Source organism: Onychostruthus taczanowskii, unplaced genomic scaffold (assembly GCF_017590055.1).
Source record: "Onychostruthus taczanowskii isolate IOZ18803 unplaced genomic scaffold, ASM1759005v1 scaffold3, whole genome shotgun sequence".
NCBI classification, from domain to species: Eukaryota; Metazoa; Chordata; class Aves; order Passeriformes; family Passeridae; genus Onychostruthus; species Onychostruthus taczanowskii.
The window spans coordinates 771,188-785,188 of NW_024500349.1; the positions used below are offsets into that span (position 1 = coordinate 771,188).

At 45.2% G+C, this 14,001-nt stretch overlaps 1 protein-coding gene across 2 annotated transcripts; it reads right to left on the minus strand.

The window, feature by feature from the left end:
- Positions 1-7,228: 7,228 nt before the first annotated feature.
- Positions 7,229-13,551, minus strand: TAC1 (tachykinin precursor 1). Of its 2 annotated transcripts, XM_041408662.1 has the most exons (6): positions 13,513-13,551; positions 12,613-12,750; positions 12,415-12,511; positions 11,801-11,824; positions 10,077-10,130; positions 7,229-7,856 (listed from the first exon to the last, which is right to left on the minus strand). In XM_041408662.1, the coding sequence occupies exons 2-6, from the start codon at positions 12,733-12,735 to the stop codon at positions 7,807-7,809; spliced, it is 348 nt and encodes a 115-aa protein (XP_041264596.1). In that variant the 5' UTR covers positions 12,736-12,750; positions 13,513-13,551; the 3' UTR covers positions 7,229-7,806. The 2 variants fall into 2 exon arrangements, with proteins under 2 accessions (XP_041264596.1, XP_041264597.1); XM_041408663.1 differs by lacking the exon at positions 10,077-10,130 and having other exon boundaries at positions 13,513-13,547.
- Between the last annotated feature and the right edge of the window lie 450 nt (positions 13,552-14,001).

The window sequence follows — 14,001 nt, forward strand, 5'->3', positions numbered from 1 at the left end:
GTGTGAGTTGGAATAGGTATAAAATGTCAGTTCTAGGGAAGATAGAAGACAATGCCAGACGAGGGAATGAGCAATGTTAATTTTACCTCTGAAGTTGTTAGGAGTTTTCATTTTTCCTTTTTCCTTCATGATTAATATAAGGATCACAAGATTTCAGATAGTCATACAAAGAGAACATTAAGATAGAATCATAGAAAAAATTGGGTTTGAAGGGACTTTAGAGATCATCTAGTTCCAGCCTCCCTGCAGGGATAGACTTTCAGTAGACCAGATGGATCAAAGTCCCATCCAACCTGGCCTTGAACACTTCCAGGGATGGGACATCCACAACTTCTCTGGACAACCTATTCCAATGTCTCACCATCCTCACAGTAAAGAATTTCTTCCTTATGTCTAATCTAAATCTACTGTCTTTCAGTTTAAAGCCATTCCCCTTGTTCTGTCACTAAATATCCTTGTAAAACATCTCTCTCTTGTAGGCTCCCTTGGGGTACTGGAAGGTGCTACAAGCTCTTCTCTTTTCCAGCCTGAAGAGCCCCAACTCTGTCTTCATGGAGAGGTACTCCTGCCCTCTGATCATCATCATGGCATCCTCCTGACTTGCTCCAACTGCTCTATGGCCTTCCTTTCCTGAGGGCCCCACAGCTGGGTGCAGCAGTCCAGTGGGGTTTCTCCAGAGTGGAGTAGAGGGGACAATCCCCTCCACTGATCTGCTGGCTACGCCTCTTTTGGTGCAGCCCAGGAAACCATCAGCTTTCTGGGCTCTGAGCATGCACTGCTGGCTCGTGCTCGTCCACCAGCACCCCAAGTCCTTCCCCTGGGGCTGCTCTCAATCCATCCTCCACCCAGCCTGTGTTTATGCTTGGGCTTGCTCTGACCCAGGTGTGAGGCCCTGCCTTGGCGTACTTGGACTTTGTGAACCCACCTCTCAAGGTGGTAAAACTAGGAAGTTTTACATCAGAAAGGCTTAGGTACTTTTTTTCTCAGAAACATTATTTTAAAAATACAAATGCATTGTAAAATGAAGTACATCATATAAATTTGAAAAGTTTTCCTGTTTATGTAAGTGGTCAATCCAGTTGTTCTGTGAACTCTGTGATGAGGAATTGTGTACACCTGAGCATCTAGACTCCAGCCCTGTCAGGAAGAACATCCCCTAGTGATCACAGGTGGTGTAATGGCAATGTGGAAACACACACAGCCTTTTGCCTACTCCAGGCATGTTCTGACAGAGGTCTTCTGCCTATTTTTTTTTTTTTTTTGTGTGTGCATGTGTGTGTATGGTACAGGGTGTTTAATTGATGAATTTTCATCAAGGAGAAGATAGAGCAATTGAATCCAAAATAGTCCTTTAGAAAATTTTAACACTGGGTACTTAAAATTAATTGAACTGCCCTTGATTCCTAAACTATAATCATCTTGCAGAGGCCAAGAGAAGAGTCAGGTTGTTCTGGTTGCAAAAGCTGCCTCCATTTTTGCTACTATCAAGGATAGAAGTAATTGTCTATATTAATAAACTGTCTTACTTAACATCTCTCACCACTACTCTTGAATACTGCCTTTAACACCTGGGGCAAAATGTATATTAATACAAATTACTTTTGATTAAAACCATTATTATTTTAGCACAAAAAGGAAGGGGGTGGTAGAAAGGAACATTCTCCTTTTAAATATTTAAATACTCATTATACCAAAGTGATACAAATTACTGGCTGACTGACAACTTGCTAATAATAGCTTAAAAATGCAAATAGAGCTATTATCCCAATTGACACTAATTGGAACTCCTTTGGCAGCCTGGGAGGGCAGGACAGGAAGGTTTGATTGTTTCCTCAAGCTGGAATTGGGCTGGTAAGGAAGTGTGGGGAAGATGTGCTGCGGATAAACAGGTTTCCATCTGCAGACATCGGAATTCATTACGCTGTATTTCAAGAAACTGCTCTGAAGTGCTGTCTTGTGCCTATGTACAGTTTTGGTGAGGTTTGTGGCGCACTGGGTGGGTCTCATGCAGGCTTTGCCCAGGCTGAGTTACCACTGTGGGAATCCAAGCTGTAAATGCTCAGTCTCACAAAACAGCTGTGATGTCTTCTGGATATTCTGAAAATTCACTGTTTCAAAGTTCTCTGAATTATAATTTTTTTTCTAATTCAGTATTAGAATAACTACACCGTATGTATATATTCGTTCAGTAATTTGTGTGTATCTTCTCCAGGCCAGGTTTGCTTCCAGAGCATGTTGGTACACACAAACACAATGTGGCTATTGCTGTCCAAGTGTTATAACTGTGAAAATTAAAGTATTTCTATGTGCCAAAATTAAATATCTGTAATTGAAGGTGTTCTGTTACTCAGCTAGGTGTTTTTAATGCTAAGTGGTTCATGAAAATAAAATGTTGAAGGTGTATTAACATGTATTGGCATGAGGCACTCCAGCTCTGACTGAGAATATAAGGCATGAATCTATGCAGCTCTTTACCTGCTCCACACAGTTCCACTCTCTTGCCTTTGGGTGGGGTATCCATTGTTACATCTGTTTGATTCGATGATCTTAAGGGTCTGTTTCAATCTAAATTCTGTGATATGTTGTTGCAGGTGTATCCTTTAACTCTTTTACAGCTGAAAGAGAAATGTAGGAAATTGTTTAGCTAGGAAAAAAATCAGACAAGGTACTTCCCCCCCCTCCCCCCCCCCCCCCCCCCCTTAGCATTTAGCATTATTCTTTATAATTTGTGAAGTTTCTTTGCACTGAAGTGGCTGGTTAGGTACATGGTGTGCATTGTATTTCTAGCTCAGCCACTGTTGTTACTTCTGGCAGAGCCATCTCACCTTACTGGGCTTCCTCCCTCCAGGCTTCTGGGAGAGCACGAAGCACCATGAGAGATAAAGTGTTTTGTTGTCTAACAGTCTGTTCACATTTCATTTCTTCCATATGCAATAAGTGGGAACATGTTTACTTTGGAAATGGATGTAGAAAACAAGAGGTGATGGGTTTTACACACTTTCTATATACCTCTCTTTAAAAAGGAGTTTCTGAGGTGGTTTATTCTGACAGAAATCAGATATCTGTCAGGAATGGAGCAGTGATTATTTTTAATAAATATCATAATAATTTTCACACAGCCTCTCCAGCTGACAATTTTTTCAGTCTCTATCAAAAGTATTAAAAGAATAATGCAAAAAGTGTCTTTTTTTTTTTTCCCCCTGAAAGATGTAGGTTCAAGGATATTTGTTCACTTGCTAGCACCAAAAACAAAAATTTAAAAATTGCTGCTCTTTAAGTAACAATTATTTTCCGTAAAGGGAGGTGAACTCTTTTGCAGATAACACGAGGATATGAGGCTGTATCTGGCACTGCAGGTGGCTGTATCCTGGCACAGCACAGCGCCAGGGAAGGAGCCCCTGAGCGCTCTTGTCCTGTCACTCTGAGATGTTTGTCAATGCAGTGTGTCACATTATGGCTAAGTGAACTGCCTGGGCTCATCAGAAGAGCATTTGGTCATTACCAAAGTTTGTACTGGGACTTGCTCAGTATCTCTTTTGATAAAGCAGTCAAACATCAATTAGGAGACAGAGCTTAAGGGACAAAGTTTGCATTTAAATAATGGCTGTTGGTAGCTCTGAAGGAGCTGTTACTGACATACTCTGAACAAACAGGATTTTAAAGACTCACTTTAATAATTTTCAAAAAACCTCTTGATGTTTTCCTGCTCTCTCATGATGGCTAGGGGTTGGGTTCCTGCAAGATCCCCATGCCCAGACTTTTCTTTTGGTTAGGACCATGCTGAAAAATACCAGTCTCCTGGCATGAACAGAGCTTGGATTTGCTTGTGGCATCAGAATTAGGCAAGTGCTGCAGAGCCTGAGCTCCCCAGGTGAAATGAGGTATGGGGGCCAGACCCCCCTCCCAGCTCCCCATTTCATGGGCAGGGTTTGTGAGCAATGGCTCTGGATTTGGCTTGCCAGGTTAAATTTGGCTACATCTCCACCATGGACAAGCAGTCTCCATGCAACAGCAGAGAGATGGAGATGATGGATAGAGCTGCTGGCCCTCTGTGTCACTCTTGGGCAAGACAGGCTTCTGAGACAGGCAATGTCTTCACATTGCTGTCTGGGTGAAGGGGAGAGCCTGTGTGTAGGAGAGACAGTGCCTCCCAGAAGAACAGCCACATGCCACAATGCAGATGATTGATGTATTTCTGGGGGAGAAAATAAGCAAAAAGGGTGCTAAGCATGGGAGGTGGGCTGTGATGTCAAACTGCCTGTAGCATTCCCAGTGGGGACAATTATCAGCATTGGGTTTACTCTCTGTGCTGATTTCCTAGAAAGACTTTTATTGCTTTATTTAAAACTTACTTGCATTTTGCTGCAGTGTTATTGATTAGCTTATGCAACATGATGGATGTCAGACTGCTGCCACCAAAAAGAGCTCAGTCAGTGTCACAGTGGTGGCTGGCTGCTGTGGAGACACTGAGGGGTTTAGTGAAAGCTCTCCAAAGTCTGCAGTGGAGCTGGAGAGTGGGCACTGCCCAGTGATCCAAGGCAGGAATGGCCTGGGGCTGCAGGCAATGTTGTCCAACACATAGAAGTGTTTAAAAGCTGATGGAGCCCTAAAAGGGAGATTGAAGACCACTGAAATAATTTAAAACTCCCTTTGACATACTCAATAGTCAATAGACGATATTGCTTAAGACTAAAGGCAGGTAAAAACAGAATCCCTATTTGTGTCTTCAGGATCCCAAGATTCCTGTGAGGGCAAATGTTGTGGGGAGATGTTGTGAGTGAGTCTGTGGCAAGAACAGACAGCTGCACTGGATGCCTGCAGATGTGTGCAATTCATGCACCCCACCTTTTCCAAGAACTGCTGCACAGGCACAGCCCCACAGCCCCGGTGTGGCATGGCCTGGCTGAGCCATCCCTGCCAGCACTGAGATCTGAGGAGGGATTTTTAATGTATTGTTGGTAGAGTCAGTTGAAACATTCCAGGCTATGCCATTTGGTGTGTTTGCTTTATTTCTAGCTTGGAATAAATGTCTATACAGACATATAAATCAATGTTAAATTGAAATGTGTCCAAAACCCAGATTAGCACAAATCTGACATTATTTTGCCACCAGAAATTAAAATGAGTTGTTTAAAATTCCAGATTGAATCCACTCAACAGACTGACATGTAAAAGAAAACTATTTTGGTGACAGAGGCTCAGCTTTTCCTTCTAGAGTAAATTGTGGTGATGCCACTGACATGCTTGAGGGAAAGGATGCCACCCAGAAGGACTTTGACAGGTCTGAGGAGTGAACCTGTGTGAATTCCATGATGTTCAGCAAGGCCAAGTGTAAGGTCCCACACCTGGGTCAGGGCAATCCCAAGAACAAATACAGGCTGGGTAGGGAATGCATTGAGAGCAGCCCTGAGGAAAAGGACTTGGAGCATTTTGTGGATGAGCAACTCCACATGACCCAGCTCACAGCCCAGAGAGACAACCACATCCTGGGCTGCACCAAAAGCAGTGCAGGCTGCAGGGAGAGGGAGGTGATCCTGTCCTACTCTGCTCTGACGAGACCCCACCTGGATCCAGCTGCATCCAGCTCCAGGTTCCCCAGCACAGGAAGAACATGGAACTGTTGGAGCAGCTGCAGAGGATGGGCATGAAGATGATCAGATATTTAAATTGAAAGAGGGTAGTCTTAGGTTGGTTTTAAGGAAGGAATTCTTTACAATGAGGGCGGTGATACTCTGCAACATGTTGCCCAGAGAAATTGTGGATACCCCATTCCTGGAAGTGCTCAGTGTCAATTTGGTTGGAGCTCTGAGCAAACTGGTCTAGAGAGAGGGCAGGGGGAGTTGGATTAGATGATCTGTAAAGGTGCCTTCCAATCCAACCCATTCTATATTTTTTCTAGAAAATTCAGTCCTATCTGTCTACTGGATGCTGTTATTTAGTACCTGTGCTGTCTTTCAAACGCTCAAAGCCCATGTATTTTTATGGGCTTTGCAGGGAGGTTTTTGAGATGTGCAGGCTGCAGGGAGTGAATGGTGGGGCTTTTTCTCTCCTCTCTATGTCTCAAAATTCAGCACACACAGACTGTGAGCTCTTGTGAGCACCAGGGTCCTCCAGGCAAGGGTAACAGCATTTTAAATTTTTTCTTTCTTTCTACCCTTCACCAAGCATTATTCAACATGATTTCCACAGTCCTTTTGCTGTGCTGCTAGCCCAGCAGTCAGCTTCTCCTACTCACTGAGCTCAGTGGGAGTTCATACAGAAGTTTATCAGCCTCAAAATTAGCCCTGGGAAGACAAGGAGCTGCCAGAGTGCCAGTACAACCACAGTGTCTCAAATCAGTGTGGTCCCTCCCACAAACTAACTCAGCTTTCCCACCATGTAGTCCCCCACCTTGCTAGAGCTGGCTTCTAGCCAGCTGAAAGTGGGATCTGTTTTAAGCATGGGCAGGCTTGGGTGCTGCTTCTAACCCAGAAGGAGTGAGGTCCAGCACCCACCTGCTCCTAATGGGGGTAGTTGTGATGATTTCTCAGGTAACCTTGAAAATGGAGGTGTATGAGTTCGTTTCCAAAATGGAAAACAACAAGCAGTGAATCCCTTTGTGTTACTTAGTTTTAAATTTAGTTTGTATACACTGACTGCTTTTATTGGTGATTCATCTGCAATGAAAGTTTGCATCATAGCATCAGAGAAGTATAGCTCATAGCAGGGGGAAAGAGGACAGAACTCCAGATGCCTTGGCGTCTGCTGAGATGGATGTAGCATTTCAGGCTATCCTAGATATGTTGCAATCAGATATTTTAATTAAAAAGATAATTACAGTCACATTTTTTTCTTTTATATTGCATGGATTCACACCCACAGGTGCTTTTATTGTGAATCGAGGGATAGAACTTATTAAGAGCTTGGCTTTCAAGTAATAAATCTACAACATTGGATTAATTCCACAGCAAATTATTGGAGCTGGGGATAGATCCTGCTCTCTCCATTCAGTAAACATGCTTCCTAATTTCCATCAGGTTTAGAAGGGTTGGCACCTTGTGTGACCTGGAGCAATCCCTGGAACTCCTATCTCCAAATCCCTCAAACCTTCGCCAAACACACATGAGAGGTTCACAGCCTCCCTGCAAAAAAAAGTAATTTGATATTTCTTTCCAGTCTGAGACCACTGTTGCTATTTCTCATTCCAGACCAACATGGGAAATAACTCCACCACTATCACCAAAGGAAGTATGTTGCAAAAGCCCCAGAGTAGTTTTTATTTAAAATGTTACTATCATAAAATTTCAAACTACGAAATGAAGACCTTGGATTCCCATTCAAACATTACCCATCCCCTTTTTTAAAATATATTGATGCATAATCACAGAACATAAAACATGCTGCAATGATACAAATATATTTTTTCATACAGAAATTACAGTGCATAATAAACCATGAAAACAAATTGAGGCACTAGACTGAACATCAGTTCTGTTCTGCACTAGCTGTGAAGCCGATAGACTCGCTTTCAATGAACAAAAGAATACTTGCTTGTTTAGTAAACATGACTCTACAGGTCATTTCAAACATGTGCTTTGTTGTGAGACATCACCAGGGTTGCTGGTCCTTTCAGAACCACAGCACACCTACACAACACGTGTCACTGCCACAATATGAAAAATAATGCTTTTATTGAATGTACAACTCAAAAAAACCAAACCCCTTCAGTTATTAAATAAATAATTATTTCATACAGTGGTTAGTTTATATTACACTGCATTGGCCATTAGAACAAATGAAGTTTAATAAATAACGCATGGGAACGTCTCATTTACGCCTCCGTTCGTAATTCTGTGCTATGCTCCCTTCAGAGGACCCTGCAAAAAACGAAGCAGATTGAAGCACAGGGTACAGCCTTGCATGAACACCAGCAAGCACAAGAAGTGTCAGAGACCTGCAGCCAGCTGGCACCAGCAGGCACCCATGGCATGTTTGGAACAGAGACCAGGGCTCCTGGCCCATCCCTGAGCTGCTCTGGTTTGGTTTTACCCCTCAGACTACACAGTCCTCCAGAGGGCTGAAGGTCTGAGCAGTGTTTTCCACCTCTTGTCTCCTGAGCTGCTTGAAGCACCATTACCTCAGAGCCCCTTTACCTCCCAGGAATTCATCTAACTGCTGGGATCTAAGCATTCAGGCCAATTTGTGGTAGAGGGTTTCTGCACAGACATATCCACCTCCATTCCTGTGCAGTCAGCTCTTTGCCAGCGCTTTGAAACTCTCCCTGTCCACAAGCCCTGCACACAGGGACAATTTTACTGTACACTGTGGCAGGAGAAGCTCCTCAGACGTACTCAGACTACCATGCTGACAAGCTGCAGGCTAAAATAGTCTTTTATGTTTAGTAGTGGAAGATCTCTCCTTCTTGCTCATTTAAAATGAGAGTAAAATCCAGGGAGCCTTCTTGAGCAAGGCTGTCCCCAAACCAGGGACGGAGACATCAGCATCCCCTTACCCTGCTTTGGCACCTGAGGCTGTAAATCAGCAATGTGCTTGCTCCCGCAGGGACAGCAGGAATTCCTGCCCATTACCAGGGAGCTCAGGGCTTTCTGCAGAAGAAAACCACAGCACGGGGTAAAGGTCCTGCCCAGTTAAATACCTTCCAAAAGGGAAATGTGAGGGTAGTCCTAACACTTACTATTCCTGATCTTGCTTTGGTTATACAGTCCTTAGGACCCATCTTCTCTGGTGGAGCAGAAAAAACTTCTTATCATTTCCCCCTCAAGCCTCCCTGCGGAGGCAGAAAAGCCGTGAATTCTAGTTTTACCTGTCAGACAGGTGTTACATAGCCCAACAGAGTAAAACATCATTATTCCCTTTTGTCAGAAATACCACACAACAGTATCCTGACTATACCAGCAATTTAGAAATTAGGGCAATAACATCTTTGCATTTTTTAAAACATTTTCTGTATTTTACATTCTCATATTAATGTAAATGTAATCCCAGTGGAAACCAACCCAAATTTATTACTTACAGGCTATTTACTTTTGTGATAGCAGATATATTTACAGGTATTATGCATTTAATAGCTATTGCCACTGCAGAAAATTGTACAAAATTATTCATGATATGTAGCAATTTGCAAAATAATGCAGAGAGCAATATTACTAGTCTTGCAGGGAGTTTAATTGAAAATAAAAGTTACTGACAACCATAATTGCAGAATATAGATCACAGCATGTATCCACATAATGTAAAGGTGTCAGCTAGTAATTTAACTTTTATCATCCATTTAACAAAACAGTGAGAACTATTTCAGAGACATGAAATACATATTAGGTTTTTTATTTTTTTAATTCTTATCCTGGAGAATCAAATGATACTTTATGGTTCACAGTGAGGGATTTCCTCAGAGCAGCCCTAGAGCACAGGGAAGGAAGGTAGAGCTAATGGGGAGTCTCCAGTTTCCCACAGGGGGTCTGCACACAAGGGGAGACGAGAATTCTGCCCTGTATGGACACTGTGGGAAAATAAATTCACAGTACCCATTCAGAGTTTAAAATGCTTTAAGTGAAGTCAAAAGCTGATAGAGACTGTGAATGTTAAACAGCCTCATCTGCAGAATGAGAAGGTGTTAATGGCAAAGTTCTGTTCTTTCACCTTCTGCTCCAAATCTTAGGAATAAAGGTCTCCAGAGAAGATATCCTTTTACCTGATGAGATCTGGATTTAGACCACAAGTTAAGTGACCCTTGCATTTTCAGCCTCCAAATTTTTCTTGATATCTCATTAAAATTTAGGTGTTTTGTTTTAATAGCACTTTGGGGACTAGCAGAACATGCAAGGACAGGACAGTCGTGAAAGTGCTCTGGGGAATTCTACCTAAATTTCCTGCAGCTCAGATCAGCCTGGTCATTTCAAGCACTGAAGTGAACTCTGAAATATCTTGGGTAACAAAGAAAATCCTGATTCCTTTTCAGACAGCTCTGTAACTACACTACATGGAAACTGCTTCTTCCATCCGCTGGGAGAGAACAAAGAGGCAACAGAATGAAGAGGCTGTATGTCACCAAGTATCAGATTTAGTCAAATACATACCAGAATTTAAAGATCTTTTGCCCATAAGTCCAACAAAGGAGTCTGTTTTATGCCCTGAAAAAATATATTTAGGGGTGTTTTAATACATTTTAACTAGGCAGGCTTTTAAAATAACAGGTTCTTGCAAGGAAAGAAGACCGGGTCCGAAACTGTTTGTGTCACAGACCAGTTGTTCATATCACTCTCAGACAACAGAGAACAAACAGCAGTCTGACTGATCAGACTAAACAGGATAGACCAAGGCATGGGCCAGTTAGTGGATATCTTCTCATTAGCTCAGATAGACCTTTGGTTTTGGGGGTTTTTTTAAGTATAATGGAAAACCAATGCCCGCTAACAGTACAAACCTTATTTCTCTCCCAGTACAATTCCTACTGATCTGAGCAAATGCACAAGAAGGCAGTGTCTTGGTATAGCCTGCATCTGTGTGGTGCATCTCTTCTACCTGTTGTTGTTTTATTTCTGTAATGTGGAAGAAAATCCTCCCTCAGAGGTCAGGTGGAGCCCTTACTGTAGAGGAAGCCAATGGCACTCTATGTCTGGACACGTCTGAGCTAGAGAGTCTGGCTCAATTTGGAATATTTATAAGTTCAGGTATTACCTACCTGTCCCTTTAGTAATTCTCAAGACACTGGAAGTGTAGAGGATAAATTACTCCAAGTTTAGGCCTACAATACTTATCAGGTTATAGTAGTAGCTGTAGTTTCAGACAAGGAAGGAAAATGAACTATTCTTCTTTATCTGAACTGGTTTTTGAGTAAAATGTAGAAGTTCCTCTTTGGAAAGAATTTTGCTTGGTGAATTCATACACAAAGCAAGATACTCAGAATTCACATATATTAATTCAAGCTGAAGCAGTTTCAGAAAACTATATTTTTTTTACTTTAGTCAGATGGTAATTTGGCATGAGCTTTGTATCAGACTCTATTTGGTCTTCCAATACATAACCCCAGAGAAAGCATCTTGTGGTTAATAGAATACTGGAACAGTTGCTGACCTCTGTGGACAGGGGAAGTTTCACAGAATATAAGATCTGTGAATCTTCCAGTTTCTCTTTAAACATCATGAGATAATTTGAGAAAATAAAACTACCACTGTGCAGAGCAAGGTAACACCGCAGTCTGATAGCATCTCCTGCTTGGTGTTACACAGAAGCAGAGCAAGGCACACTTACTAGGGGGCAAGATATGGCTCTTCATATGGCAGCGCATCATCAACCAGCCCCTCCTGTGAGCAGGAGTCTGATTCTCAGCCAGTGCTGAGAGCACAAATGCAGTATCTTGCATGTGAGGACATGGGCGCTCCCATGAAAGCGTTCTTGGGGACTTGGGAATTCATTATTCTAATTTTCCAGATTTTGCCATCTTAATTGCTCCTCTCAGAGTCTGGCAGTAAGCCTGGCTTGCCAATGAGAAAGGCTTACAAAATCCCCCCTTGGGAAATAAGAGAGAGCTGCAACATCCGCACATTAATATGGATTGAAATCTCAAAGCTTGCAGCAGCTCAGATGAGATACAGGCTCACAGTGGCACTGAAGGGGAGGTTTCAATTCTTTAATAGATCATTTCTCCACCAGTGGTGCTGCCAGTCCCTAGCTGAAACCAGTCGCCTTCTAAATAATCCTGTCAAATACACTATTCTCTATTTGAATATCTTCTAATGATTACTTATTTGAATATCTTCTAATGATTACTTAAATACTTATTTGTATTTTTTGAACTTACTTTTGTGAGAGATCTGGCCATATCCTGATTGGAAGAGGAAAGGAAAGAGGAAAAAAAGAGAAAAAATGATGTTAAAAAAGATTGGCATATACATATGATGCTACTGCAATGCTTTGAAAAATCAAATACAAAAACTAACCTATGCATATTCCACTTAAGGAAATGAGGGTGATGGTTTACAACTGCATTTCTCTCTGAAGAGACTAAAAACTTGTTTTAGCTTAACCCACACAATTTAGATTAGTTTAGTTCCAATTTCTTAGATCAGTTTTTGCTTGAGTAGAAAACATGACAATAATTGTATATTCAACCAGTTTCCACACTTTGGTGATTCAGTGGCATGTATGCTGACCTATGAATTATCATGCCATCCCTTACTGAGATTTACGTGTTGTAACAGGTACACACTTAAGACTTTTAAGCCCTCTCTTTTCCAATCAGTGAGTTTATCTCACATAAAACTTGAAAGAAACAACAAAGCAAAAAAGCCTAAACCCAAAGTACCCGCTTGGCAGCCTAAAAAAGAGATGTAACACATTAATCCCGAGCGATAACCGTGTAAGGTTTGGGCAGGCACTGGAGAAGCGGCGTGAGCAGCCCCCCGCCCCGCTCACCGGCATCCCGCTTGCCCATGAGGCCGAAGAACTGCTGGGGCCGGGGTCTCCGGGCCATCCTCTGCAGAAAGTGCTCCAGGGGCAGCGGCAGCTCCTCCTGCGGGGCGACAGCGGGCGGCGCTCAGAGCGGACCCCACTCGGCCCGGCCGGGGCAGGGCCCGGCACAGAGCCCCCGGCTCCGCGCCCCGCGGGGCTCACCTTCGCCTGCTCACCGTCGGACCAGTCGGACCAGTAGCTGAGGTCGTCGCTGGCTCCCATCTCCTCGCCCAACGCCTGTGACGAGGCCAGGAGGAGCACGGCGAAAGCCAGCGGGAGCCTCATCGCCGCCTCGACGTCCTGCGGGGGCAGAGGTTGGAGCCGCGGCAGCCGCGCTCAGCTCTGCGCGGCTGACACAGCCAGCGGGCACAGCCAGCGGGCAGACACACAGCCGGCGGGCACAGCTGCGGACACACGTACAGCCCCACAGCGCCCAGGTACACCGGCACCCCGCCCCGACTGCTGCACACCCCTCTGGAGAGACACACACCCCACAGCCGTCACAGCGGCACACAGCTCGGTGTGCCCCCCAGCACACAGACAGACACACAGCCACACACAGCCAGCGGTGCCCCTTCACACGCACTTACCGGGGAAGACTTCAACACACCCTCACACGTCTATGCACATCTAGGATTCGCACATTCCCAAATACACACACGCGAACAGATACATCCCCCTCAGACACACATCCAGGTACACATGCATCCACTCACGAGCTCATGCAAAGAGCTACACACCTTAAATGCTCACACCCGCGCAGGAACGTAGCTGTCCACACATACAACCACAGAGACACATGTGTCCAGAGGTACATACACACTCACCCCTTTGCACACCCAGACACATAAGGACAGGCACAAAAACATGCTGGCACATCCAGGCACGCACGTGCGGGCACACAAGCACGAATAGGCACCCCCCCCCCCCCCCCCCCCCCCAAGAGAGGAACACACATACAGACCGGGACAAAGGAGTACACACACACGCCCCTCACAGCCGCAGGACAAGCGGACCCCCCGCACACAGGCACGGCCGGCCGGGCTCCCGCAGCGCACGCACCGTCTGCAGCGGGAGGGCGAGCGCTGCTCTCCGAGCGCATTGGCCGGCCGCGGAGCGCTCCCCACTTTATATGCCTGGAGACGGGGAGGGCCGAGACAGCCTCATTTGCCTAAATGCAATTACCCCCCGTTTTATCGTCCCAGCCCCGTGACAGCCCCCGCCCCGGCGAGCAGCCCCCGCCCCCCGCCCCGGCGGCGCCTCTCGGCTCTGCCCGGGGCCGGCGGTGCGGGCTCCCCGCGCTGCCCCCGCCGCAGCCCCGCGCCCTCGGGGCCACCCCGCACCGTCCAAGGCGGAGGCGCGTCCCGGCGGCGGACCCGGGTGCCGACGCGGGGTGAGGGTGTGGATCTGGATGAGGAATGCGGGATGCGGGTGCGGATGTCAGGGTGCAGACGCCGCTTTTCGCCCCTGCCATCCCGCCCCGCTCCCCCAGGGCACGGAGAGCTGCTCTCCGCTGCGAGCGGCACCGCCGGGAGGGAGAGCCAGGGGCCA

Excerpts from the sequence above, each read along its gene's own strand:
- TAC1 (XM_041408662.1), bottom strand. The coding sequence starts at position 12,735 with ATGAGGCTCCCGCTGGCTTTCGCCGTGCTCCTCCTGGCCTCGTCACAG. Across the intron at positions 12,512-12,612 it reads CCGACGGTGAGCAGGCGAAG|GAGGAGCTGCCGCTGCCCCT; the intron begins GTGAGCCCCGCG and ends GTCGCCCCGCAG. Across the intron at positions 10,131-11,800 it reads TGGCCAGATCTCTCACAAAA|GGCATAAAACAGACTCCTTT; the intron begins GTAAGTTCAAAA and ends ATATTTTTTCAG.